The sequence below is a fragment of the Equus quagga genome, chromosome 17 (genome assembly GCF_021613505.1).
Source record: "Equus quagga isolate Etosha38 chromosome 17, UCLA_HA_Equagga_1.0, whole genome shotgun sequence".
Taxonomy (NCBI): domain Eukaryota; kingdom Metazoa; phylum Chordata; class Mammalia; order Perissodactyla; family Equidae; genus Equus; species Equus quagga.
In genome coordinates this window covers 9,018,213-9,045,342 of record NC_060283.1, presented here as the reverse complement: position 1 = coordinate 9,045,342, position 27,130 = coordinate 9,018,213, and the positions used below count along the sequence as shown (strand labels likewise).

The 27,130-nt window shown below is 37.5% G+C and overlaps 1 protein-coding gene across 2 annotated transcripts in view; it reads right to left on the bottom strand.

Moving 5' to 3' along the window:
- LOC124228604 (steroid transmembrane transporter SLC22A24) overlaps window positions 1-27,130 on the bottom strand; it is a 52,404-nt gene that overhangs the window by 15,403 nt on the left and 9,871 nt on the right. For both annotated transcript variants that reach the window (XM_046643128.1, XM_046643129.1), the window contains exons 3-6: window positions 23,353-23,507; window positions 23,084-23,252; window positions 11,913-12,036; window positions 6,228-6,343 (exon numbers count right to left, since the gene is read on the bottom strand). In XM_046643128.1, coding sequence (XP_046499084.1) covers window positions 6,228-6,343; window positions 11,913-12,036; window positions 23,084-23,252; window positions 23,353-23,507 — 564 coding nt within the window. The remainder of the gene's footprint in view (window positions 1-6,227; window positions 6,344-11,912; window positions 12,037-23,083; window positions 23,253-23,352; window positions 23,508-27,130) is intronic.

The following is a 27,130-nucleotide window of genomic DNA, read 5'->3' as shown; positions in this document are numbered from 1 at the left end:
AGAGAACTAAGATTTAAAAAAATGAAGACACTCTTTGAGAAATATCTGACTCAATTAGGAAAAGCAACATAAGGATTGTAGGTATTCCAGAGGGAGAGGGGAGGGAGAATGGAGCAGAGACCTTCTTCAAAGAGATAATTGTGGAGAACTTCCCACTGGGGAAGAAACTAGACTCACAAGGTTATTAAATCAATAGAACTCTTAATTATATCAGTGCAAAAAGACCTTCTCCAAGGAATATAAAATTAAAACTGACAAAAGTCAATGAAAAAGAAAAAATATTAAAGGCAGCAAGACAAAAGAAAATAGCCTACAAAGGAACACCTATCAGGCTTTCAGTGGATTTCTCAGCAGAAACCTTACAGGCTGGGAGAGAATGGAAGGATATATTCAAAATATTGAAAGACAAAATCCTTCAGCCAAGAATACTCTATCCAGTAAAGTTATCCTTCAGATATGATGGAGAAATAAAATCTTCCCCAGATAAACAAAAGCTGAGGAGTTCATCACCACTAGGCCTGCCTTACAAGAAACATTGAAAAGAGCCCTCCCATCTGAAACTAAAGTGAAAAGGTTTAGAAAACCTTGAGCAATGAGATAAATACTCAGTTAGAATCAGAAAATTTCAGCTCTATATCAGAATAGGTTAGTAAACAATTAAAACATAAAAGATAAAGGGAAGGAAAGCATCAAAAATAACTATAAACACTTCAGTTTAATCACAAATTCACAACACAAAAGAGAATTTGTGACAAAATAACTTATAAGGGGAAGCAGAAAGGGATAAAACCTGCTTAGGCTAATGGAGATAAGAGGCTATCAGAAAATGCACTATCTCATCTATGAGATTTTTTTTTTAAGATTTTATTTTTTCCTTTTTCTCCCCAAAGCCCCCCGGTACATAGTTGTATAATCTTCACTGTGGGTCCTTCTAGTTGTGGCATGTGGGATGCTGCCTCAGGATGGTTTGATGAGCAGTGCCATGTCCGCACCCAGGATTCAAATCAATGGAACACAGGGCCACCTGCAGTGGAGCACGAAAACTTAACCACTCGGCCACGGGGCCAAACCCAAATCTATGAGATTTTTTATACAAACTTAATGGTAATCACTAAGCAAATAATCAAAGTAGAGCCACAAATCATAAATAAAGGGAAAACTGAGAAAATCATAATAGAAAATCACCAAACAGGAATGGCAGTCAGAAATACAAGGGAAAAGAAATAATGGAAATATAGAACAACTGGAAAATGAGATAAAATAGCAATATTAAGCCCTCATATATCAATAATAACTCTAAATGTAAATGGATTTTCTCCAGTCATGAGACACAAAATGGTTGGATCGATTAAAAAACAAGACCCAACAATATGCTGCCTTCAGGAAACACGTCTCAGTTTGAATGACAAACATAGGCTCAGAATGAAGGAATGGAAGACGACATTCCAAGCAAATGGCAAGCAAAAGAATGCAGATGTTGCCATACTTGTGTCAGACAAAGCAGACTTCAAGATAAAAAAGACAAAGAGAGACAAAGAGGGGCAGGATATAATGATAAAAGGGACACTCTATCAAGAGGACATAGCACTTATGAATATATAGTGTTCTATAGTACATAGTATACCTTACACAGGAGCACCAAAGTATATAAAGCAACTATTAACAGATCTAAAGGAGAAATTGGCAGCAACACAATAATAGTAGGGGGCCTCAACACCCTACTTGCATCAATGGATAGATCATTCAGACAGAAAGTCAACAAGGAAACTGTAGCCTTAAATTAAATACTAGACTAGATTGACATATATATATATATATAACATTCCATCCAAAAACAGCAAAATACAGATTATTCTGGAGTTCACATGGAACATTCACAAAGATAGATCATATGTTGGGAAACAAGGCAAACCTCAATGAATTTAAGAAGATTGAAATCATATCAAGCATCTTTTCCATCCATGTGCTGTAAAAATTGCAATAAATTACAAGAAAAAGGCTGGGAGAGTCACAATATGTGGAGACTAAACAACATGATACTGAACAACCATTGGATCAATGATGAAATCAAAGTAGAAATAAAAAAATACCTGGAGACAAATGAAAATGAAAACAAAACATACCAACTCTTATGGGATGCAGCAAAAATAGTACAAAGGGAAATTTATAGCAATACAGGCTCGCCTCAACAAACAAGAAAAATCTGTCTGTTTTTGTGCCACAACCATGCTGTTTTGGTTATGATAGCTTTGTAGTATATTTTGAAATCAGGGAGTGTGATACCTCCAGCTTTCTTCTTTTTACTCAGGATTCGTTTGGATATTTGGGGTCTTTTGTTGTTCCATATAAATTTTTGGATTCTTAGTTCTATTTCTGTAGAAAATGTTGTTGGAACTTTGATAGGGATTGCATTGAATCTGTAGATTGCTTTAGGAAGTATGGATGTTTTAACTATGTTAATAATTCCAATCCAAGAGCACACAATATCTTTCCATTTCTTCTGGAGTGTCGTCTTCAATTTCTTTCAACAATGTTTTATAGTTTTCAGTATAAGATCTTTCACCTCTTTGGTTAAGTTTATTCCTAGGTGTTTTATTCTCTTCGTTGCAATTGTAAATTGGATTGTATTATTAATTTCTCTTCCTGTTACTTCGTTGTTAGTGAATAGAAACGCAGCTGATTTTTGTATGTTGATTTTGTATCCTGTGACTTGACTGTATTCATTTATTATTCATTTATTATTTCTAAAAGTTTTTTTAGTGGATTCTTTATAGTTTTCTATATATAAAATCATGTCATATGCAAATAGTGACAGTTTCACTTCTTCCTTTCCAATTTGGATCCTTTTTATTTCTTTTTCTTGCCTGATTGTTTGGGCTAGGATTTCCAATACTATGTTAAATTAGAGTGGTGAAAGTGGGCATCCTTATCTGGTTCCTGTTCTTAGAGGGATCTCTTTCAGTTTTTCTCCATTGAGAATGATATTAGCTGTGAGTTTGTCATATATAGCCTTTATTATGTTGAGGTACTTTCCTTCTATACCCATTTTATTTAGGGTTTTTATCATAATTGGATGCTGTCTCTTGTCAAATGCTTTCTCTGCATCTATTGAGATGATCATGTGATTTTTAGTCTTCATTTTGTTAATGTGGTGTATCACGTTGATAGATTTGTGGATTTTGAACCATCCCTCCATCCCTGGAATGAAACCCACTTGATCATGATGTATGATCTTTTTAATGTATTGTTGTATTCGATTTGCTAGTATTTTGTTGAGCATGTTTGCATCCACGTTCATCAGTGATATTGGCTTGTAATTTTCTTTTTCTGTATTGTCCTTGTCTGGTTTTGGTATCAGGGTAATGATGGCTTTGTAGAATAAGTTAGGAAGCTTCCATTTCTCTTCAATTTTTTGGAAGAATTTGAGAAGGATAGGTATTAAGCCTTCTTTGAATGTTTGGTAGAATTCACCAGGGAAGACATCTTGTCCTGGACTTTTATTTTTTGGGAGGTTTTTGGTTACTCTTTTGAGCTCCTTACTGGTGATTTGTCTAATCAAATTATCTCTTTCCTCTTGACTCAGTTTTGGAAGTTTGTAAGATTCTAAGAATTTATCCATTTCTTCTGGATTATCCAATTTGTTGGTGTATAGCTTTTTGTAGTATTCTCTTATAATCTTTTGTATTTCTGAGGGGTCTGTTGTAATTTCTCCTCTTTCATTTCTGATTTTATTTATTTGAGCCTTCTCTCTTTTTTTTCTTGGTGAGTCTAGCTAAAGGTTTGCCAATTTTGTTTATCTTTTCAAAGAACCTGCTCTTGGTTTCATTGACTTTTTCTGTTGTTATTTTAGTCTCTATTTAATTTATTTCTGCTCTGATTTTTACTATTTCCTTCCTTCTACTGATTTTGGACTTTTTTAATTCTTATTTTTCTAATTCCTTAAGGTGCACTGTTAGATTGTTTATTTGGGATTTTTCTTGTTTGTTTATGTAGGGCTGAATTGCTATAAACTTCTCTCTTACAACTGTTTTTGCTGTATCCCACAGATTTTGGTACGTCATATTTTCATTTTCATTTCTCTTTGGGTATTTTTTGATTTCTCCTTTGATTTCTTTATTGACCCAATCGTTGTTCAGTAGAATTTTCTTTAATCTCCACATATTTGTGGCTTTTCTGATCTTCCTACAGTTGATTTCTAGTTTCATACCTTTGTGGTCAGAAAAGATCCTTGGTATTGTTTCAGTCTTCTTAAATTTATTGACGCTTGTTTTGTGGCCTAATATGTCATCAATCCTGGAGAATGTTCCCTGTGCATTTGAAAAGAATGTGTATTTTGCCATTTTGGATGGAATGTTCTATGTATATCTACTAAGTCCATCTGGTCTAATGTGTCATTTAAGGCCAATAGTTCCTTATTGATCTTCTGTTTGGGTGATCTATCCATTGGTGTAAGTGGAGTGTTAAAGTCCCCTACTATGTTGTGTTAATGTCTATTTCTCCTTTTCTGTCTGTTAATCATTGCTTTATAGATTTAGGTGGCCCTATGTTGGGTGAATAGATATTTACAAGTGTTATATTCTCTTGTTGGATTATTCCCTTTATCATCATGTAGTGCTGTTCTTTGCCTCTTGTTGCTGTTTTTGTTTTAAAGTCTACTTTGTCTGATATATGTATTGCTATTCCAGCTTTCTTTGCCATTTTCACAGAGTATCTTTTTCCATTCCTTCACTTTCACTTTGTGAGTGTCTTTAGGTCTGATGTGTATCTCTTGTATGGAGCATATATATGGGCCTTTTTTTTTATCCAGTAGGCCACCCTGTGCCTTTTGATTGGAGCATTTAGTCCATTGACAATTAAAGTAGCCATTGATAAATATGTATTTATTGCCATTTTGTTACTTTTTTTCTGGGTGTTTTAGTAGTTCTTCTCTGTTCCTTTCTTCTTCTCTTGGTCTCTTCCTTTGTGGCTTGAAGGCTTTCTTTAGTATTATGCTTGGATTCCTTTCTCTTACTTATTTGTGTATTTATTATAGGTTTCTGGTTTGTGATTACCAAGAGGTTCGTATATAATAATCTATGTATATAGCAATCTATATTGAGTTGACGGTGTCTTTAGTTTGACCTCTTTTTAAAAACTGTAGTCTTTTACTCCTCTCCTCCCACATTTTATGTTTTTGATATTATATCTAGCCTCTTATTTTGTGTATATGTTTCCATTACCCTTTTATCATTGAAATAGGTAATTTTAGTACTTTTGTCTTTTGACCTTCATATTACCTTCATAGGTAGTTGATCCACTTATTCTTATTTGTGGTCTTACCTTTCCAACTTAAATTAGTCCCTTTAGCATTTCTTGTAAAACTGGTTTCTTGGTGATAAATTCCTTTAATTTTTGCTTGTCTGGGAAACTCTTTATCTCTCTTCCCATTTTGAATGATAACCTTGCCAGGTAAAGTATTCTTGGCTATAGGTTTTTTCCTTTCAGCGCTTTAAATATGTTGCACCACTCCCTTCTAGCCTGTGAGTTTTCTGTTAAGAAGTCAGCTGATAGCCTTATGGGGTTTCCTTTGTATGTCACTTGCTGCCTTTCTCTTGCTGCTTTTAGGATTCTCTCTTGATCTTTAATTTTGGACATTTTAATTATAATGTGTCTTGGTGTGGGCTTCTTTGGGTTTATCTTGTTTGATATTCTCTGTGCTTCCTGTACTTGGATGTCTGTTTCCTTCCTTAGGTTATGAAAGTTTTCAGCTATTAGTTCTTCAAATAGATTCTCTGTCCCTTTGTCTCTCTCTTCTCTTCTGGGACACCCATAATATGAATGTTATTGTGCTTGATGTTGTCCCAGAGTTCCCCTAGGCTGTTCTTGTTCTTTTTCATTCTTTCTTCTTTCATGTGTTCAGCTTGGGTGAAGGGAGTCAAAAGGTACAGACTTCCAGTTATAAAATAAATAAGTTGTGGGAATGTAGTGTACAGCATGGTGACTATAGTTAATAACACTGTATGGCATATTTGAAAGTTGTTAAGAGAGTAGATCTTAAATGTTCTCATCATAAGAATAAAAATTCTGTAACTATGTATAGTGATGGATGTTAAATAGACTAATTGTGGTGATTATTTTGAAATATATAAAAATATCAAATAATTATGTTGTTCACCTAAAACAAATATATATCAATTATACCTCAATGAAAAAGACAAAAAAGTTAATCATCACCAAATGGAACTTACCTCACAAAGGATAGGTAGAAGATTCTTACACGCAGTTTGGGTGGACGCAACAAATCAAAAAGCGACACGTTGGTCTGGCCTTCATCCAACTCCTGCTTCATGGTGGATTTCACAAACTTCAACAACAAAAATAACAATAAGTCTTTATGAGATGCAAGTAAGCACCAGGTATGGTGGTAAATGTTAGAGGATGAGATGGACGTGTTGTTCCCTATCCTCAAGGACACTTCCAACTAGTGGGAAACATGGGCATTAAACAATCTATCTTGTGTGGAGAGTTACAAAATGCATAGGGAGAAATGGAATTCAGGGAATTATACAGGATAGAGGTCAGTTTAAATACAGAGCTTGGGAGAGGGAAAAGGCATTGACAAAATGATTTAGTCTAAATTGGAACCAATGAAAAGGTACTTGTTTTTTTTTTTTTTAAAGATTTTATTTTTTTCCTTTTTCTCCCCAAAGCCCCCCAGTACATAGCTGTATAGTCTTCACTGTGGGTCCTTCTAGTTGTGGCATGTGGGGCGCTGCCTCAGCATGGCTTGATGAGCAGTGCCATGTCCGCACCCAGGATTCGAACCAATGAAACACTGGGCCGCCTGCAGCGGAGCGTGCGAACTTAATCACTCGATCACGGGGCCAGCCCCGAAAAGGTACTTGTTTTAAGGAGAGGTTTCTTTCCCATCCAGAGGACATGAAAGAATTGTCCTCCTCTTGTTAGAAGTGGAATTGTCTGCTTTTCCAAGGCCATGGCTTTCTTGAAAACTGGGTCCACTTTATGGTTTTGTTCAGAGCAATCTTTTTCAGGCATGCCAGGCAAGCTGTCTCCCTTCATGACTGGAGTGCATGGAGTTAAAGGCAGAGAAAATAGCAGAGGATATGCCGTCAGAGTATAGTCTATGTCTGGGCCAGATACTATGAAAGGTAGGGTACAGTGGTTGGAAAGGAATTGGTTTTAGGGTTGGACAAACCTGGTTTGGAATTCTTGCCCTGCCACTTGATAGGTTACTTAATATCTCAGGGCCTCAGTTTCCTTATCATTTAAAAAATGAAATTTGCACTTATCTCACAGAGGTTATCTAAGATTTACCTAAAGTCACACATTCAAATGTGAAATGTATCCAGCAGAGGGGTAGGCACTTATTATTTTTCAAAACAATATTATTTCTTATACCAGACCTATGGTTATTTGGTGCAGGAGATGGCGGACTTTCCCTGTACAGCTCCAGAAAGTAAATATTTTAGGTTGTGCAGGCAATAGTTTCCATCACATTTGTTGGATTATGATATCATAGCATAAAAGCAGCCATAGACAATATGGGAACAAATGGGTTTGGCTATATTCCAATAAAATTTTACTTTCAAAAACAGGTATTAGTTTGTATTTGGCCCATAGGCTAAAGTTTGCTAATCCTGAATTTAGTGGATGCTGTTGTGTTCTACTCAGATTTCCCATTCGAGTCTAAGACACTCACTTCTCCAAGTTCTTGGAATTTTGACAGCTGATGTCTCTCAGTTGTGGCCTTCTCTGGGAACTGCCCTTAGATGAAGAGATCCTCCTCACATGGGCCACTCCCCTGTCCTCATCCAATGGCTGATAACTTCAGACATATGACGCTAGGCCTCATTACCTTGGGCAGAGAAAATTTGATGCGCTATCCTGGCCCCAGAGTTCCCTGCAGGGTTAGCTGGGGACTCTGTTGCAACTGTATTGCATTTTGACTTCTCTTTTTGTCCATTCCTGTGCTCTCACTCCTCACAGATACTGTTCCTGAAAGAACTCCCCAATAAACCTCCTGTACCCAAATCTCAGATTTCCCAGATCCTGAGGAACTGGGCCTTAGATCCACTGCTACTGGCCGGGAGTGATCAAAGAAGTCAATGCCACAAGGAGAATTCAGAACTAGATCATCCTAGCATAGAATATGCTGTAACTAGTGGTAGTTGGGGCATGCAGTTGTGGTACAATCATTAAAAATTTCACTGGTGGTGAACAGGGATGGGATACTGGTGGAAGGCAATACACTGGTATGTGTATGATTCAGGATTTTGAGGGTTTCAAGAAAAATAATAATTACCAGGACTTTGGAATTGGATGGCTACTGTGAAGGGCCATAGATGCATTTAAGAAAGACAATTAAAGACTGATGGTGAATGACTATCAACAAACAGTGAAATGTAAAACTCAGATGATGCATATAAAGAGACCCTCATCTCCCACAGGTGGAGGGTAGAAAACACTGAAGATCAAGCTCCAGGATTTTTTTAAGAGTATCTTTAGGTGAACTGAAAAATCTGAAACTTGGGTGGTTTCCTTTGTCAAGCTCATGGCCCCAGTTGAGAGGAAGTAGGACTCTAATATTGGGATAGGTATATCTGAGTTGAGGCATTTAATCCTTTTGAATCCCTACAGTCACTTGTATTTCTTGGTCTGAAAAGCAGACCATTCCTCTCTGTTAGAAGCTAGTGCTCCTGCATTGCTTTAAAATGATGCAGAGCTTTGTGCTTTGCAGATAAATAGATGCCCACCCTCAATGATCTGTCACCATTTGTTTCCTACCAGACTAATAACTAGAGTTAAGAAAAAAATATTATTTAGCTTGGAAAGTGTTGTGTCTGTTAAAGTAGGAAAGGGGCCTGTATGCACAAAATACTCAAATAGGAAGCCAATACATCCTAGCAGGAGAGTAGATATGGGAATAAATTCTAAGGGTCCCAGATCAAGGTGAACAGAATATAGAGTTGAATAAAGGAGAATTTTTTTCATAGGAAAGCCGTGGTTGGCAGCTTTGAAAGATGGTCTTCTCTGATCCCCATCTCTGGTATTCATACTCCCATGTAACCCCTCCTCTTGAGTGTGGGTTGGATATAGTGACTTGCTTCTAACAAATAGAGTACAGCAAAAATTATGCATTAGCACTTCCATGAGTAGGTTAGAAAAAACCGTGACTTCCATCTTGCTGAATCCCCTGTATTGTCTTCTTGGTCTGTACACTTTCAAGAAACACCTGTCTTGTTGGAGACACGTATGACTGGAAATGAGATCCTTAGTCCAACAGTCTAAGAGGACCTGTGTCCTTTACAACAATCCTGTAAGTCAGCTTGAAAGTAAATCCTTCCCAGTGGAGTCTTCAAATGATACCACCGCCCCAGCAAACACCTTGATCGCAAACTGTGAGAGACCTTCAAGCAGAAAATCCAGCTAATCCCTATTCAGATTCCTGTTTTAAGTCAGCAAATTTTGAGGTAACTTGTTCCACAGCAAGCGATAACTAATTCTAATGCTGGTACTGGGAAGGGAGTGCTACTATAACAAAGAGCTAAAAATTTGGGAATGGATTTGGAACTGGGCAGTGGGTGGAGGCTGGGAGGGTTTTTGAGAACTGTGATAGAGAAAGCCTATATTGCTTTGCCAGATTGTTAATAAAAATCTGTACCTTGAGCAGGCTGTTTTGAGAGCCCAATAGGAAGTGATAAACATGTTATTGAAGACTGGAGGGCAGGGAATTCTTGCTATGTAGTGGCATAAATTTACGAACATCGTCATCTGTAGTTATGTGGAAAGCAGGCCTGTACTTAATGAACTTGATGTTCTAGCTAAGGGGACTTCCAGTCAAAGTATTGAAGATGCCTCCTGATTTCTTCTTGGTGCTAATAATAAAATTCAAGAGGAGGAATAAAATTGAGCAAAAACTTTTAAACAAAAATGAGCTAGGACTTGATGGTTTTGAAGATTTTCAGCCTCTCCAAATCCCAAATGATGCCAATGTTAAGAAATGGCTTTGGAGCACTGTCAGGAAAACATGGCCTAGAAATAAAGCCTGGTCTAGAGATGAAGTCCAGCATGTGATTATACAACTTTTCTCAAGGTCACAGAAAGATCAAAGTGTCAGTGTATTATTCAGAAACAAAAAGAACTCTTTAAAGATATTAAGGATGTACTTCTAGCATACTTAAGCGCCTTGTCTCTCAGCCATCTCACCAGAAGCCCAAGGTAGAGAAGGGCTTATGTCTGGAGCTGAGAGCCAATTGATTTCTATTTTTGTGAAATGGAACTATTTCCATGCCTAGAAACACAATTAAGGAACTTCTAACATTTGCCTAGCTGGATTTCAGATAGCCCTCGACTCCTTCAGGTCTCACATTTTCTTCATTTTTGAATAAGAATGTCAACAATAGCTATCCCATGCTTGTATCATCATTGTATGTTGGATGCGTTGGGGACAGGTGTCTTGTCTCTTTAGTTTCACAGATCTATATATAAAAAGGTGCTATAGTTAAAAAACCATAAATAAAGAGTTTCCTTCATACTTGGGCCACATTTAAATTTTAAGATTCTGACGTTGAGCACATGCTATAATGCAGTAAGACTTTTGGGGACATCGGGCAGGTGTCAATTTATTTTGCATCTCAGAGGGAGGGAATCATTTGGAACCAGAGGGTAGAAACTTTGGGTTTTTCTTTACTAACATTTTCTTCCAAAGGGCATTTTTTCACTTTCAGGGCTGATATGGGCTTCTGTCAATTGCACCTCTACGAACCAGTTCATGTGATGCTTGAAAAATGCCTTTCTCCCTCCTTTTATTTTGGCTGAGGAAGATTAGCCCTGAGCTAACACCTGTGCCAGTCTTCCTCTATTTTATGTGTGGGTTGCTGCCACAGCCAGGCTGACCAATGATGTAGGCCCACGCCTGGGATCTAAACCCGTGAATCTGGGCTGCCAACATGCAGCACGCTGAACTTAACCAGTAGGCCACAGTGCCAGACCCTCCTCCTCTTTACCAGCTAACTCCTAATCCTTTCCTGGCCCACTAAAGCTAGAGTAGATACTTTCTCTAGCTTGTCTCAAAAGCACTCTGCATACAACCTTGTCATAACACCTATTCTATATTATGATTTCTTAACTTTTGTGTCTCATAGTAAAATGTAAGTTCTTTGAGCACAGTCTCTAACTTATTCCCTTATTGATATCTAGCACCATGCTGGTGCGAATACATAAGTATTTGTAAATGAGTAAGAAAGAGCTTGAATGAGCCATGTCAGGATCTGGCATCCAGGGCAAGAGGAGAGAAACTTCCAAAAAAAATTAAAGGCTTCTCAGAAGTTTTCCTACTCAAGCACAATCTTGGTACTTTCTAATGAGGAGATTGTAAATAACAAAAGAAAAAGACTTTTATCTATTTCACTGCCATAGCCACATTGTGTAGAACAGATTTGGCTTATATTTGGTGCTTAATATTTATTGAATTATTGAATAAACGCATGAAAGTTAAAATCTTATGCCCTAAAGCTATCTTCCACATGGTGAATTACCCTTCCTTTTATTGACTTTCTTATTTCCCCTAAATGGGACCATGAGTTAGTGAAATAGTGATACATGAATTGTGCTTGATTGCTTTCCCTTACATGAATAGGGTAAGAGCAACTGCTTGTTTCTTTAACAATTAAGTGCACTTCTGCCAGTGAATTGCAATAGCTATGTGCAAATCCATGACAAAGATGAGATATGTTTTTTTTGCAATGCCCCTCCCTCTGCAGTGGTGAATCCACAGGGAACCAGGACAAACTTTAAGACCCATTCACAGCATTCTAGTTCTGGCCCAGTAGTCACCACAGGAACCCAGACTAGTGTGATTGCCAGGTCGTATCTTCATTTCACCCCAATAACCAGCTCCCTTTCCAGATCACCTCAATGGTCAGGGTCTCTCCAGTATCCTTTTTCCCGTTTATATGTGCAGCTCTTCTAAGCTCCTTTAAGGCCTCATCTAGCTGATTGGTAATAATCAGCCACTGCGCCGACTCCAGCACACTCCTGATGAGAGAAGACAATTATTCAATTGCTTATCTTCCACATGACATTTAACTTGAGATTCCTTTCCCTTCCATTTAATATAGAACAATGCTTGGGATTTACTCTTGAATGGAAACTCAGTTTCTCATTAGGGAAAACAAATAATCACAGGACGATATTGGGAGACATCCACAGGCAGTGTGTGGGCATGGTTTTCTCCCTTTCTTGATAGTATCCTTTGACATTCATGTTTAAAAAGAAATTTTGATAAAGAATAATTTATCTATTTTTTCTTTGGTTGATTGTGTATTTCGTGCCGTATCTAAGAAACAGTTGCTTAGTCTGAGTTCACAAAGGTTCACCTCCATGTTTTCTTCTAATAATTGTATCTATTACATTTAGATCTTTGATGTATTTTGAGTTAATGTTTATGTGATGTGAGGTAGGGGTCCAAAATAATTCTTTTGCATATGGTTATACATTTGTCATGGCACCACTTGTTAAGCAGGCTGTTCTTTTTTTCAGTTATTTCACTGAGGTCATGTTGGTTCATAACGTTGTGTAATTTCAGTTGTACATTATTATGCGTCAGTTTCTGTAGAGACTGCATCATGCTCACTACCGATAGTCTAATTCTTGTCTGTCACCAAATATATGTGCCCCTTTACCCCTCTTGCCCACTCTCCACCCCTTTCCAGTCTGGTAATCACTAATCTATTCTCTTTATCTATGTGTTTGTTGATCTTCCACATATGAATGAAATCATATGGCGTTTGTCTTTGTCTGGCTTATTTCACTTAACTTTATACCCTCAAGGTTCACCCATGTTGTGGCAAATGGGACCATTTTGTCTTTTCTACAGCTGGGTAGTATTCCATTGTTCTATATATGTATATATATAGAACATTTTTATCCATTCATCACTTGATGGGCACTTGGGTTGCTTCCACATCTTCGCTACTGTGAATAATGCTGCAGTGAACATAAGGGTGCATAGATCTCTTTGAATTGTTGATTACATGTTCTTTGGATAGATACCCAGTAGTGGGGTAGCTGGATCATATGGTATTTATTTTTTGAATTTCTTCAGAAATCTCCATACTGTTTTCCACAGTGGCTGCACCAGTTTGCATTCCCACCAGCAGTGTATGAGCATTTCCTTCTCTCCACATCCTCTCCAACACTTGTTATTTTTTTGTCTTGGTAACTTTAACCATTCTGACAGGTGTGAGGTGATATCTCATTGTAGTTCTGATTTGCATTTCCTTAATAATCAGTGATGTTGAATATCTTTTCATGTGCCTGTTGGCCATCTGTATATCTTCTTTGGAGAAATGTCTGTTCATATCCTCTGCCTATGTTATGATTGGCTTGTTTGTTTTTTTGTTCTTGAGCTGTATGAGTTCTTTGTATATTTTGGAAATTAACCCCTTGTTGGATATATGATTTGTAAATATTTTCTCCCACTTGGTGCGTTGTCTTTTCTTTTTGTTCATGATTTCCTTTGCCTTGCAGAAGGTTTTTAATCTGATGTAGTCTCATTTGTTTATTTTTCCTTTTGTTTCCCTTGCCTGGGCACACATCATATTTGAAAAGATGCTAAGACAGATGTCAAAGATTATACTCTTGCCTTTTCTTTCCGCTGGGTTCGTTATTAGTGTATAGAAATGCAACTGATTTTTCTAAGTTGATTTTGTACCCTGCAACTTTTCTGTAGTTGTTGATTACTTCTAATAGTTTTCTTGTGTATACCTTAGAATTTCTATATATATATGTTGTCTGCAAACAGCAAGAGTTTCACTTCTTCCTTTCCTGTTTGGATACCTTTTATTTCTATTTCTTGCCTAATTGCTCTGGCCCAAAGTTCCAGCAATATGTTGAATAGGAGTGGCAAGAGTGGGCATCCTTGTCTTGTTCTGTTCTCAGAGGGATGGCTTTCAGTTTTTCACTGCTAAGTTTGTTGTTGTCTGTGAGTATGTCACACATGGCTTTTACTATGTTAAGATTCTTTCCTTATATACCCATTTTATTCAGAGTTTTTAAAAAATCATAAATGGAAGTGGATCTTGCTAAATGCTCTCTCCATATCTATTGAGATGATCATGTGGTTTTTATTGCTCATTTTGTTACTGTGGTGTATCACGTTGAATGATCTGCAGATGTTAAACCATCCCTGTGTCCCTGGTGTAAATCCCACTTGGTCATGGTGTATGATCCTTTTAATGTATTGCTGTATTTGTTTTGCCAATATTTTGTTGAGGATTTTTGCATCTGTGTTCATCAGTGATATTGGCTTGTAATTTTCCTTCTGTGTGTTGTCATTGTCTGGTTTTGGTATCAGGGTAATGTTGGCCTCATAATATGAGTTAGGAAGTATTCCGACTTCTTCAATTTTAGCAATAATTTGAGAATGATAGGTATTAAATCTTCTTTGAATGTTTGGTGGAATTCTCCGGAGAAGCCATCTGGTCCTGGACTTTTGTCTTTTGGGAGGTTTTTGATTACTGTTTCAATTTCTTGACTTGTGATCAGTCTATTCAGATATTCTCTTTCTTCTTGATTCAGTTTTGGGAAGTTGTATGACTACAGGAATTTATCCATTTTTTTCTTGGTTATCCAATTTGTTGGCATATCATTTTTCATAGTATAGTCTTGTAATCCTTTGTATTTCTGTGGCTTCCCTTGTAATTTCTCCTCTTTCATTTTGAATTTTATTTATTTGAGTCTTCTCTCTTTTTTCTTAGCAAGTCTGGCTAAGGATTTGTCAATTTTGTTCATCCTCTCATAGAGCTAGCTCTTACTTTTGTTAATCCTGTCTATTGTTTTTTAACTGTCTATTTTATTTATTTCTGCTCTAATTTTTATTATTTCGCTCCTTCTGCCGACTTTGGGCTTTGTTTGTTCTTCTTTTTCTACTTCTGTTATGTGTAGTTTAATATTACTTATTTGAGATTTTTCTTGTTTGTTGAGGTGGGCCTGTATTGCCATAAATTTCTCTCTTGGCACCACTTTTACTGCATCCCATAAGAGTTGATGTATTGTATTTTCATTTTCATTTGTCTACAGGTATTTTTTTGACTTCTCCTTTGATTTCTTCATCGATCCAATGGCTGTTCAGTAGCATGTTGCTTAGTCTCCAAATATTGGAGTGGCATTCCTAGCTTTTTTCTTGCAGTTGATTTCTAGTTTTATAGTATTGTGGTAGGAAAAAATGCTTGATATGATTTCAATCTTCCTAAGTTTATTGAAGTTTGCCTTGTTTCCCAACATGTGGTCTATCTTTGAGAATGTTCCATGTGCACTTGAGAAGAATGTGTATTCTGCTGCTTTTGGATGGAATATTCTCTATATATCTATTAAATCAATCTAGTCTCTTGTTTCATTTAAGGCCACTGTTTCCTTGTTGGCTTTCTGTCTGGATGATTTGTGCACTGATGTAAGTGGGGTGTTGAGGTCCCCACTATTATTGTGTTGCTGTTAATTTCTCCTTTTAGGTCTGTTATAGTTGCTTTACACACTTTGCTGCTCCTGTGTTAGGTGTACGTATATTCACGTGTTATTTCCTCTTGGTGGAATATCCCTTTTATTATTATATCCTGCCCCTTTTATCTCTCATTGTTCTTTTTATCTTGAAGTCAGCTTTGTCTGATATAAGTATGGCAACATCTGGTTTCTTTGCTTGCCATTTGCTTGTAGTACTGTCTTCTATCCCTTCTCTCTGAGCTTATCTTTGTATTTATAGCTGAGATGTGTTTCCCAGAGGCAGCATATTGTTAGGTATTTTCTTTTAGTCCATCCAGCCACTCTGTGTCTTTTGATTGGAAAATTCAGTCCATTTACTTTTTGACTGATTATTGATATATGCGGGCTTAATGCTGCCATTTTATCTATTGTTTTTAGGTTGTTCTATATTTCCATTGTTTCTCTTCCTTTGTATTTCTGACTGCCATTTCAATTTGGCAGTTTTCTGTGATGGTTTTCTCAGTTTTCTCTTTATGATTTGTGGCTCTATTCTGAGTCTTTGTTTAGTGGTCACTGTGAGTTTGTATAAAATATCTCATAGATGAGACAGTCCATTTTCTGAGAGTCTCTTATCTTCTTTAGCCTAAGCTGGTTCCATCCCTTTCCTCTTCCCTGTCTGAGCTACCATTGTCACAAATTCTTCTTTTCTGAGTTGTGAGTTTTTGACTAAATTGAAGTGTTTATAGTTGTTTTGATTTTCCTATCCTTTATCTTTTATATTATACTTAAGTAGTTGCTAATCTTTTCTGATATAGAACGGCAATTTTCTAATTTTCTTTGTCTGTTTATCTCCTTCTGAAGGCTTTGTAAACCTTTGCATTTTTGTTTCAGGTAGGAGGGCTTCCTTCATAATTTCTTGTAAGGGAGGTCTAGTGGCAATAAACTCCCTCAGCTTTTGTTTATCTGGGAAAGCTTTCCTTTTCCCATTGAATCTGAAGGATAGTTTTGCTGAATAGTATATTCTTGGCTGTATGTTTTTGTCTTTCAGTATTTTGAGTATATCATTCCATTCTCTCCTAGCCTGTAAGGTTGCTGCTGAGAAATCCGCAGAAAGTCTGATGGCGTTTGTCTGCAGATTATTTTCTTCTTCCTTGCTGCCCTTAATATTTTTTCTATGTCATTGACTGTTTTAATATTATATGCCTTGGAAAAGGTCTTTTTGCATTGGTGCAATTCTGAGTTGTATTGGCTTTATGACCTTGTATGTCCAGTTCCTTCACCAGGTTCGGGAAGTTCTCAGCTATTATTTCTTTGAACAAGCTTGCTGCTCCTTTCTGGTCCTCTTCTCCCTCTGGAATGCCTCTAATTGTTATGTTGCTTTTCCTAATCAAGTCAGATATTTCTCAAAGAATTTCTTCATTTAAAAAAAATCTTAATTCTCTCTCCTCCTCTACCTGAAGCATTTCTATATTTCTGTCCTCTAATTCGCTAATTCTGTCCTCCATAAGTAAGCTCTATTTTTTTATGGTTTCTGGATTATTTTTTATCTCATTAATTGTGTTTTTCATTTTGAGATTTTCTTTTTCTTTCTTTTAAGGTTTTAATCTCTTTGGTTAAGTATTCCTTTTGCTCATTAATTTTATTCCCGAGCTCATTGAACTGTCTTTCTGAGTTTTCTTATAACTCATTGAGTTTCTTTATGACAACTATTTTGAATTTTCTATCATCTAGATTGTATATTTCCATGATTTCAAAATTGGTTTCTGGAGATTTGTCATTTTCCTTCTGCTCTGAAGTTTTGCTGTAGTTCTTCATGATTTTTGATGAATTGATCCTTTGGCAGTGCATGTGTAGTATCAGGTCACAGATTCTACCTGCCACTGCTGGGGCGGGGGGGGGGGGGGGGCGAGTAGGAGCTGTGTTTTCTGATCCTGCCCCATCTGCTGGAAGTTGTGCAGGTAGGGCTACCCTGTGTTTGCCCAGGCTGGCCACAGTCACTTTTCAGGTTGTGCTCATGTGGGCATGGTCTCTCTGCTGGGCATGTGGGTCAGACACCATAGGCGGGACGTCTGTGTTCACCAGCAGACTGGCTGAGCTGATGTGCACTCATTGGGAGTGGTGACTTTGAGAGGCTTAGCTGCTACTCAGTGGGTTCTGTGGGCTGCTGTGCTCCATGGGTGGTGGTGCCTTATTAGCAGGTGAGGCACCTTCTTGACCGTAGTGCTCTAGGGGAAAGGGATACCCACATGGTGGCTGAGACACCACTGAGTGGTCTTGTGTGCTGCTATGCTCTGTTGGTGGGGCCGCCTTTTGAGTGGGTGGAGTGCCTTCATGTGTGCACTGTGCTCTGAGGGTGAGCACCTTTGTGAGGCCTGAGCTGACACCACTTGGTGTAGAGCATTCCCACCTGTGAGGCTGCCATGGTACAGTAGATGGTCCCGTGGACCAGGCTGCAACTCTGAAATTGTTCGTGCAAGCCAAGCTGTCTCTGCCTTCTCTTATAGTCACACCTGACTGCTGTATGAGGATCACACAGGGAAGCGGATGGGTACACTCCCCTTGTTCCACTGCCTCTGGGGATCCAGACCTCTCACCTTCAGGAGTATAGCTGCTTGGATCTCTCAGATGTCCTTTTGTGTGGTGCAGGGAATCCTCTGCTGGTTAATGAATGTCCATTTAGTTGTAATTTAAAGGGGAGAAACCAAGGGAACAACTCACTGCCATGATGCTGATATCATGCCTAGACAGACTATTCTTTATCCATTGAAAGGTCTTGACACCTTGGTAAAAAATTAATCTACTATATTGTACAGAGTATATTTATGGGTAGTGTGGGTTAATTTATGGGATCTCAATAACTATCTATCTATCTATCTATCTATCTATCTATCTATCTATCTATCATCTATCTAGCTCCTTTCCTCATAGTTAACTGTCTTGAATACTGTAGCTTGTAGTAAGTTGTAACATCAGGAAATGTAGTCCTCTCATTTTTTTCTTATTCTTCAAGATTGTTTTGGCAATTTTGGAATTGATGAATGCCACTATGAATTATAGGCTCAACTTGTCCATTTATTCATAGGAAGGCAAAAAGGATTTTGATAGCAATTGCATTTAATATGTACACCAATTTTTCCATGTCAAAAATGTTGTCTTTCAATCTGTTTGTTTCAGTCTTTAATTTCTTTCAACAATGGCTTATAGTTTTCATTGTTCAAGTCTTGCTCTTCTTTTGTTAAGTTTATTCTTAAGTGTTTTCATTATTTTTGATGCTGTTGCAAACGGATTGTTTTTTGTAATTTTATTTTTGGATTATTCATTACTAGTGTAGAGTAGTACAACTGATCAATCACTTTTTTAAATTAATCTTGTATCCTACAACCTTTCTTACCTGTTCATAGTTCTAATAGTGTGGAATGTGTGTTTGTCTGTATGTGTGTGTCTGTGTGTCTGCTCTTAAGGTTTTCTATATTTTGGGTCATGTTGTCTGCAAATAGAGGTAGTTTTACTTGTCCATTTCCAATATGGAGATTTCTCAAAAAATTAAATATAGAAGTACCATATTATCCAGCTATTCCGCTACTCGATATTTATCCAAAGAACATGAAATAAATAATTCAAAAAGATATATGCACCGCTATGGTCAGTCACAGCATTATTCACAATACCAAGTCATGGAAGCAACCCAAGTGCCCATCAAAAGATGAATGGATAAACAAGATGTGGTATATATATATACAATGGAATACTACTCAAAAGACAAAATCATGCCATTTGCAACAACATAGATGGATCTTGAGGATATTATACTGAGCAAAATAAGTACAATCAGACAAAGACAATTACTGTATGATTTCCCTCATATGTAGAAGATAAACAAATATATAGGTAAAGAGAACAGATTAGTGGCTCCCAGAAGAGAAGGGAGTTGGGGGAGGGTGAAAGGGGTAAAAGGGCACATATGTATGGTGACTAGACTATTGGTGGTGAACATGATGCGATTTCTACAGAAATATAGAAACGTTATATAATAATGTACACTTGAAATTTGCACAATGTTATAAGTCAATATGACCTCAATAAAATAATTTAAAAAATGTTTTGAGGGCTTTTAAACTTTAAGACAAAGAAATATTTTGTCTTTTTACTTTTATATGAAAATTAAAAGTAATTTGTACACCACGATTATTGTGTTACAATTCTGTATTTTTTATTGTGTTTATCTTTTCTAGTGAGTTTTATACTTTCCAGTGCTTCTGGATTGCTGTTGAAGATTGTTTTATTTCAAATAATAGAATTACCTTTAGCCTTTCTTTGAAGGCAGATGTAGTGATGATGAACTCAGTCAGCTTTTGTTTATCTGGGAAAGTTTTCATTTGCCTTTTTCCTGAGGGACAGTTTCACCGGGTATGTTATTCTTGGTTGACAGTTATTTTTGCTTCAGCATTTTGAATATATTGTTCCACTCCCTCTGGCCTCCAAGATTTCTGCTAAGAAATCTGTGTATAGCCTCATTGGAGCTCGCTTGTATGTGATGAGTCACTTTCTTCTTGCTGTTTTCTAAATTGTCTCTTTGTGTTTGAGTTTTCACAATTTGGTTATGGATCTCTGTGTAGACTTTTTTGAATTTTTCCTATTTGGGTTCCTTTGGGCCTCATGATCTGGATGTCCATTTCCTTCCCGGATCTGGGAAATTTTCAGCTATTATTTCTTTAAATAAGCTTTCTGGTCTTTTCTCTCTCTCTTCTCCTTCTGAGGCTCCCATAATCCATATATTGGTTCATTTGATGATGTCCCATAGTCCACTAGCCATTCTTCACTCTGTTTCATCCTTTTTTCTTTTTTATCCTCTCACAGGATAATTTCAAGTAGCCCCTGTTTGAGTTTGCCAATTTTTTCTTCAAATTTGTCACATCTGCTATTGAAGGTCTTTGAATTTTTTCATTTCAGTGGCTGTACTCTTCAGCTCCAGAATTTCTGTTTGGTTATTTTGTTTTGTTTTCTATTTCTTTGGTGATATTCTCATTTTGTTTATGTATTATTTTCCTGATTTCATTTAGTTGTCTATATATGAGTAACAGGAGATCTTTACTTGATGAACTTCATTAAGATGATTATTTTGAATTCTTGTTAAGGAAATGAATAGATTTCAACTTCTTTAGGTTCAGTTAATATAGATATTTTTATTCCTTTGACTGTGTCTTCTGTTCCAGCAGCAATAATCCACCACCACTTTTCTTCATTCTTCTCTGCCCCTAGGTGTGTGAACTATGCTCTTTCTGTCAGTGCTCCATGTGAGATTAAGCAGTCCCCTGAAAGGCATGGGATGTTGAATGCACACTCCCATTTCTCTATCCCCTGAGTGAGAAATCACAGGCTGAGGTGTCCTCTCTCAGTGCTGAGCTGTGTTGGCTTTGGGTGGGTGTTGATGCCAGTAAAGTCAAATTGCTTGTCTTAACTGTTTTTGCAGCTGTTCTCAGTTTTGTGCTCATCTGGAGTACTACAAACTCTCCACTGGATTCTGGACCTCTCCTAAAGGTATTTTGGCCCATATAGTGTTGTTAAATAGGCATTTCTCTTGGGATGGTCGAAGGCTGGGTCTTCCTATTTTGCCACCTTACTGAAATCACTCAGCCATTATTTATTCAAATATATTTCCACACATTTCCCTGCTCTCTCCTTCCGGGACTTTCATTATGCATCTGTTGGTACACCTGGAGTCCCACAGGTGTCCGAGGCTCTGTTCATTTTCTTTAATTCTGTTTTTTTGGGCCATTGAACTGGATAATCTCAACTGACCTCTTTTTAAATTCATTGCTTATTTTCTGCCAGCTCCAATGTGCTGGTCACTAGGCTCTCTAGTGAATTTTTTACTTCAGTTATCGTACAGTTCAACTCCAGAATTTCTATTTTGCTCCTCTTTATAATTTCCATCTTCCCTCATATTCTGTTTGGTGAGATATCTTTCTCATAATTTTTTTTCAGTTCTTTAATTTTTGTGGATATTTTATTTTGTCTTGAGAATATTTAATATAGTAGATTTAAGCCTTTGTCTAAAAAGCCAACATCTGGGTTTTCTCAGATACAGTTTAAATTGACTGCTTTTTTTTCCTGTGTAAGAGTCATACATTCTTGTTTCTCTGCATGGCTCAGAACTTTTGTTGAAAACTGCATTTTTTAAAGACTATAATGTGGCAACTCTGAAAGTCAGATTCTTCCCCCCTTTCCCAGTGTTTGCTGTTCTTGCAGCTGCTTGTTGTAGTTTGTTTGTTTAGTGATTTTTTGTGAATGAATTGTGTAAAATCTGTATCCTTTTCCACATGTGGCCACTGAAGTCAGTACTTGGTTAGCTTAGTGGTCAGCTCATGAAACCAATAAATGTCTCAGACTTTCCTGAGAGGCTCTGAATGTCTGTTGGGGCATGCCTTCAATGTGCAGCCAGGCAGTCTGATATCTAACTTTGCCTTCCCTTACTGCTTGTACAGAGCCTCCAGGTCATCCAGAGGAGAGAGCTAGGGCATTCTCTAGACTTTCATGAATATGCACGCAGCCCTCCACTTGAACATCACCTTCTACACTCCAAGGAATAATTTGGAGATTTTCACAGCCAGTATAGATATTTCCTCCTCAGCTTCTCATTTTAACTTTTTTATTAGTCTGTTGTTCCCATAATTGTTATCCATCAACTCAGCCAACCTGTGACCTCAAAACACTTGCCAGTAAATATTTAACCGACTCCGTGTGAGGAGAGGCCTTTCTTGTTGGTCAAATATAGACTACTTTCCAAACGGGATGTTGGGGAAACCACCAGGAAGGTCAAATACTGACAGTTCTTTGTGAATGAAGCCTTGAAATAACTCCAGATTTGTTCTTCTCTCTCTTTTACTAAGAATGTAAGTCATCATTTTTCAATGCTGTAGCATAGCTGGGGAGCAAGAAATGGGACTAGGACATGTTAAAACACTTTAACAGTCACTATTCTTACTGGAATTTATTCATATTTTTGAACCAATGATTCCTTGACTTGCTGTGAACTGTTAGTTCATTTCCAGAGTTCTGAAAAAGCATATTCTGAAAAATTTTGCCTTTTTCTTTTGCTGTTATGGAGCAACTGAGTTTTGGAGGTCTTTATTCTGTCATTTTTGTGGAAATCACCCCCATGCCAATTCTTAGTGATAGAGAAAATATGCTCTTCTAATTTCAAATATTTATTGAGATAAATTTTTTGTTTTTTCCTTTTGTCCAATCTTTCTTATAATCAGAAAAAACCCTCAAGTAATGTCCACCACACAAAGTTATTTCCAAAGTTAAAAACATAATATAGTATACTTGCTTTATAAATAAGTGGGTATGTTATTTTTTTATCAAGAAAGATGATTTCATGATAATTCTGTGTCTGCTATGCAACAAGGATTAATAATTTTCAACCTCCCAGGTAGCTCATCCTTCTATTCCTTTTTTTATCCTCAAAAGTCACAGTAGGTACTAATGAAGACCATATCTCAGGACCAGGCCAGGGAACAAATAGATCCCAAGTGTCAGGATTCTCCTCTCTGTTCTCACCACCACCTCCCTTATAGGCAATTAATATGGAGATTGCCCATACCTGGAGAACAAGAAGAGGATGAATAAGGGTATAGACAATGTCAGTTGCAGTGTGCGCCAGTCTTGAATGACAAAGCCCAGTCCTCCCATGAGTATCTGTCCAATATTGCAGGAATTTAATATTATCCCTGTCATCAAAGCTATTGATTTGGGCCCTGTCCACTCTGACACTGGAAGAAAAGACAGACAATAATAATAAATTCAGAGAATGGGACATTTCAAGCCCAATTAAAGGCAAGGAGGCAATAAAAGTTCAAAATATTGACTTACTGGTACTGACAGCATTTGTTATAATATTCATGAGACAGATCCCACCCAGGAAGCGTAATGAGCAGTAAACTGGGAAGGTGGGAGCAATGGCTGCACAGGTCCCAGAGATGGCAAACAGGAGCAAACAACATCTGAAAATAATCTTCCGTCCAAACCTAAGAAATAGTGAACGAGGTAGGTTATTTAGGAACAATGATAACTCTTGGAAAGCTTGACGAAAGTTGACACATCTTGAAATTTAGAATAAATGTTTAACAAGTGAAACATTGCACTTGAGACCTGGAAGAATAATTATATTAGTTAATAGCAGAAATCACAGATGTCACCCTCCTTATTTGTCAATATGAGACTGCTGTCAAAGCTCTCTCACCAGCCTATCACCAGGAGGCCTCTTAAGCCGTATGAAACCATATAAAAGAAGATAAAATACGGGAAGTTGTCACAAATGTTTATTATAAATGACATGCATTTAGGATAGAGGATTTGTGTGCTGTGTTTAGAGCAGTGAGGATTTACTTGGGTCTGCATTATCAAGGTAAAAACGACATGTATTTGAAAGGAGGAGTAGGATTACAACACATCAAGTTTGCAGATAGAGTGCATAAGGGCCACTCTCAGCTGTGTCTGAGTTTGAAGACCTTGAGAAGTATGTTCCAGCTCAAACAGAAGATAACCCAGCAACCATTCCACTCACTGCAGGATCTGACAGGAAGTTCACAGAGGAGAGGATGGGGTGAGGCAGAGAATAAGGAAGAAAGAATGGAAAATAAGCAAAAGGAAGAGAATTCTATACATCAGGGAGTGGCAGGAAGGGGCCCAATGTGGAGTTAACTTGACAAAACTACATGTGCTGATACTAAATTCCCAGTAGTGTTAACATATGGACAAATCTTGGGTTTGGACCCCTGCTCTGAAACATTGGTTACCTTAGTAGTAGTATATTTAAGTCATTATAAATTTTGTAAAAGGCGTTACTTTTAGAGTATTTTTACATTTATTATATTACTATATTTGCATCAGAGAACTCATGATAGAATGAACTGTCTTTTTAAAAAGAGCTACAGTTGAGGACATGATGGAGTGGCAACCACTAGACAACTGAGAAATGAAAATACAATAAGTGTAATGAGAGTCCCTAGATCCTAAATAAACCCTCATGTTGCTGATGCCAGAGGTTCAGAGGGAGGGATGGATAGTTGGAGCACAGGGCACTTTGAGGGAGATAGTCTTCTAATGGTGGATAAATGACAATATCCATTTGGCCCTAAGACTGTACAACAAAAGAGTGTGCCTAAATGTAAACAATAGATTTATTCAATAATGTATCAATATGAGTCCATCAATTGAAACAAATGTACCACACGAATGGAAGATATTAATCACATGGGAAACTGCGTATGTGAGGGGCTATATGAGAACTCTCTGTACTTTCTACTCAATATTTCTGTAAACCTAAAATTGCTCTACAAATTAAAGGCTACTAGTAAAAAAAAGTCATCATAAAGGGACAACCATTCTGTTTTTCATTTTCAGTACAGTATTCAATAAATTCCATGACATATTCCACACTTTGTTTTAGAAGAGGATTTGCATTAGATGATTTTGTCCAACTGTAGGCTAATGTAAGTGTTCTGAGCATATTTAAGGCAGGCTAGGTTAAACTAAGAAGTTTGGTAGGTTAAGTGTGTTAAATGCACTTTTGACTTACGATATTTTCAATTTAAGATGGGTTCATTGGGAAGTAACCTCATCACAAGTTGAGGAAGATTTGTACCTGCATTCTCAATGATATTCCACGTTTTATAATACTATATACAAATAAAGGGATAAATAATAAACATATTAGAATGGTCTCTGATAAAGGATGAGAATGGAGACAAATGGAAATACATACAAACTGATGAACATACGCGAAAGAAGCCTTGCCCAAAATAAGGAGGATACTACATCATGAATGAGGAAGATGATTAACTGAACTTTTTTGATTCACTAAAGATACAGTTGGAGCAAGTTTGGTGACGTCATGGCACAATGAATTTACCCGGGATTCTCTCCCCTCCAACTTACAATGAACAGGGACATCCATACTTCAACAGAGGACATCCTAACACAACACAAAAGATGTCAGAGAGACATGCAGCCATACGACAGAGGGAAGAGAGGCTGGAGCCTCCTCAGAGGACCTGGAACAGGGTAAGAGAGAACTTCACTCACTCCCCTAAAGACTGCAATCTGTGACCACAGGAGATTCAGAGAGGGAAGGAATGGGGGAGAGGATGTTTGTTTGTGGGAACATCAAGGACCCCCGAGGTCCTCTGCAGCCTAGAGGGAAGACCTCTACCTGGGTGAGAACTTTTGCAGGGGGTGACCTCATCAAGCCAACACCCCAGGAGAGCAGATAGCGAGAGCAGAGTAAGAAAGCCCGGAGTGCACATAGGAGAAAGCACTCCTCCCCCCACCTGCTCTGCTGCTCCACTGCCTGGGATCTCAGCTGAAGGCAGAGGGCTCAGAATACGTGGCTCTTGACCCTCACCCAGTGGCAATAGGTGGTAACTGCAACCAAGTAATATCAGGATGCATAAGCACCAAACCACTTCCTCCAGCAATATCGAACACTATATCAAATTTCCAGAAGAGACAGAAAATGACAAGTACTCAGAATTCAGTCCTGAGGACACAGAAATATGTAATCTAAATGACAATGAATTCAAAATAACTATCATCATAAAACTCAACGAGGTAAAAGAGAACATAGAGAAAAAATTCAATGAGTTCAGGAGCTACTTCACAAAAGAGATTGAAATTAAAGAAGAATCAATCAGAAATATTAGAGATGAAAGACACAATGGAAGAGATAAAACAAAATGCGGGCTCCCTGAATGCTTGAGCAGACACCATAGAGGAGCATATCAGCATAATCGAAGAAATACATGTTGAAATGCTCCAGACAGAGGAAGAGAGAGAACTAAGGCTAAAAAGAAATGAAGAAAGTCTCCGTGAAATATCTGACTCAATTAGGAAATGCAGCATAAGAATTATAGGTATTCAAGCAGGAGAAGAGAAGGAGATTGGAGCAGAAATCATGTTCAAAGAAATAATAGCAGGGAACTTCCCAAACCTAGGGAAAGAGAGGGAAATCTGTGTGGAAGAGGTTTCCAGATCTCCTAGATATGTCAATGTAAAAAGACCTACTGCAGGGCATGTAGTAGTAAAACTAGCAAAAATGAATGACAAAGAAAGAATACTAAGGGCAGCAAGGCAGAAGAAAAACACCTACAAAGGAACCCTTATCAGGCTTTGAGTGGATTTCTCTGCAGAAACCTTATAAGCTAGGAGAGAATGGAATGACATACTCAAATCTTTGAAGGACAAAAATTTTCAGCCAAGAATACTCTATCCAGCAAAAAATATCCTTCAGATATGATGTAGAAATAAAACCTTTCACAGACAAACAAAAGCTAAGAGAGTTCATAGCCACAAGACTGCCCTTACAAGAAATCCTCAAGAAGCCCCCTCATACCTGAAAAAAGGGAGAAAGGGGTTGCAAAGCACAGAGTAAGGAGAGAAAAAGGTAGACAGAATCAGAATAGGATGACAAATACACAAGGATAGCATTAAAGATAACAGGGAAGGACAACACCAAAATCAAGATAATCTTGTCAGTTTAACCACAAACTCACAACACAAGATGGAATAAAATGTGAGAAAAACAACTTAGGAGGGGAGGAGGAAAGGGACTGAATCGGTTTAGACTAAGGAAATAAGAGGTCATCAGAAA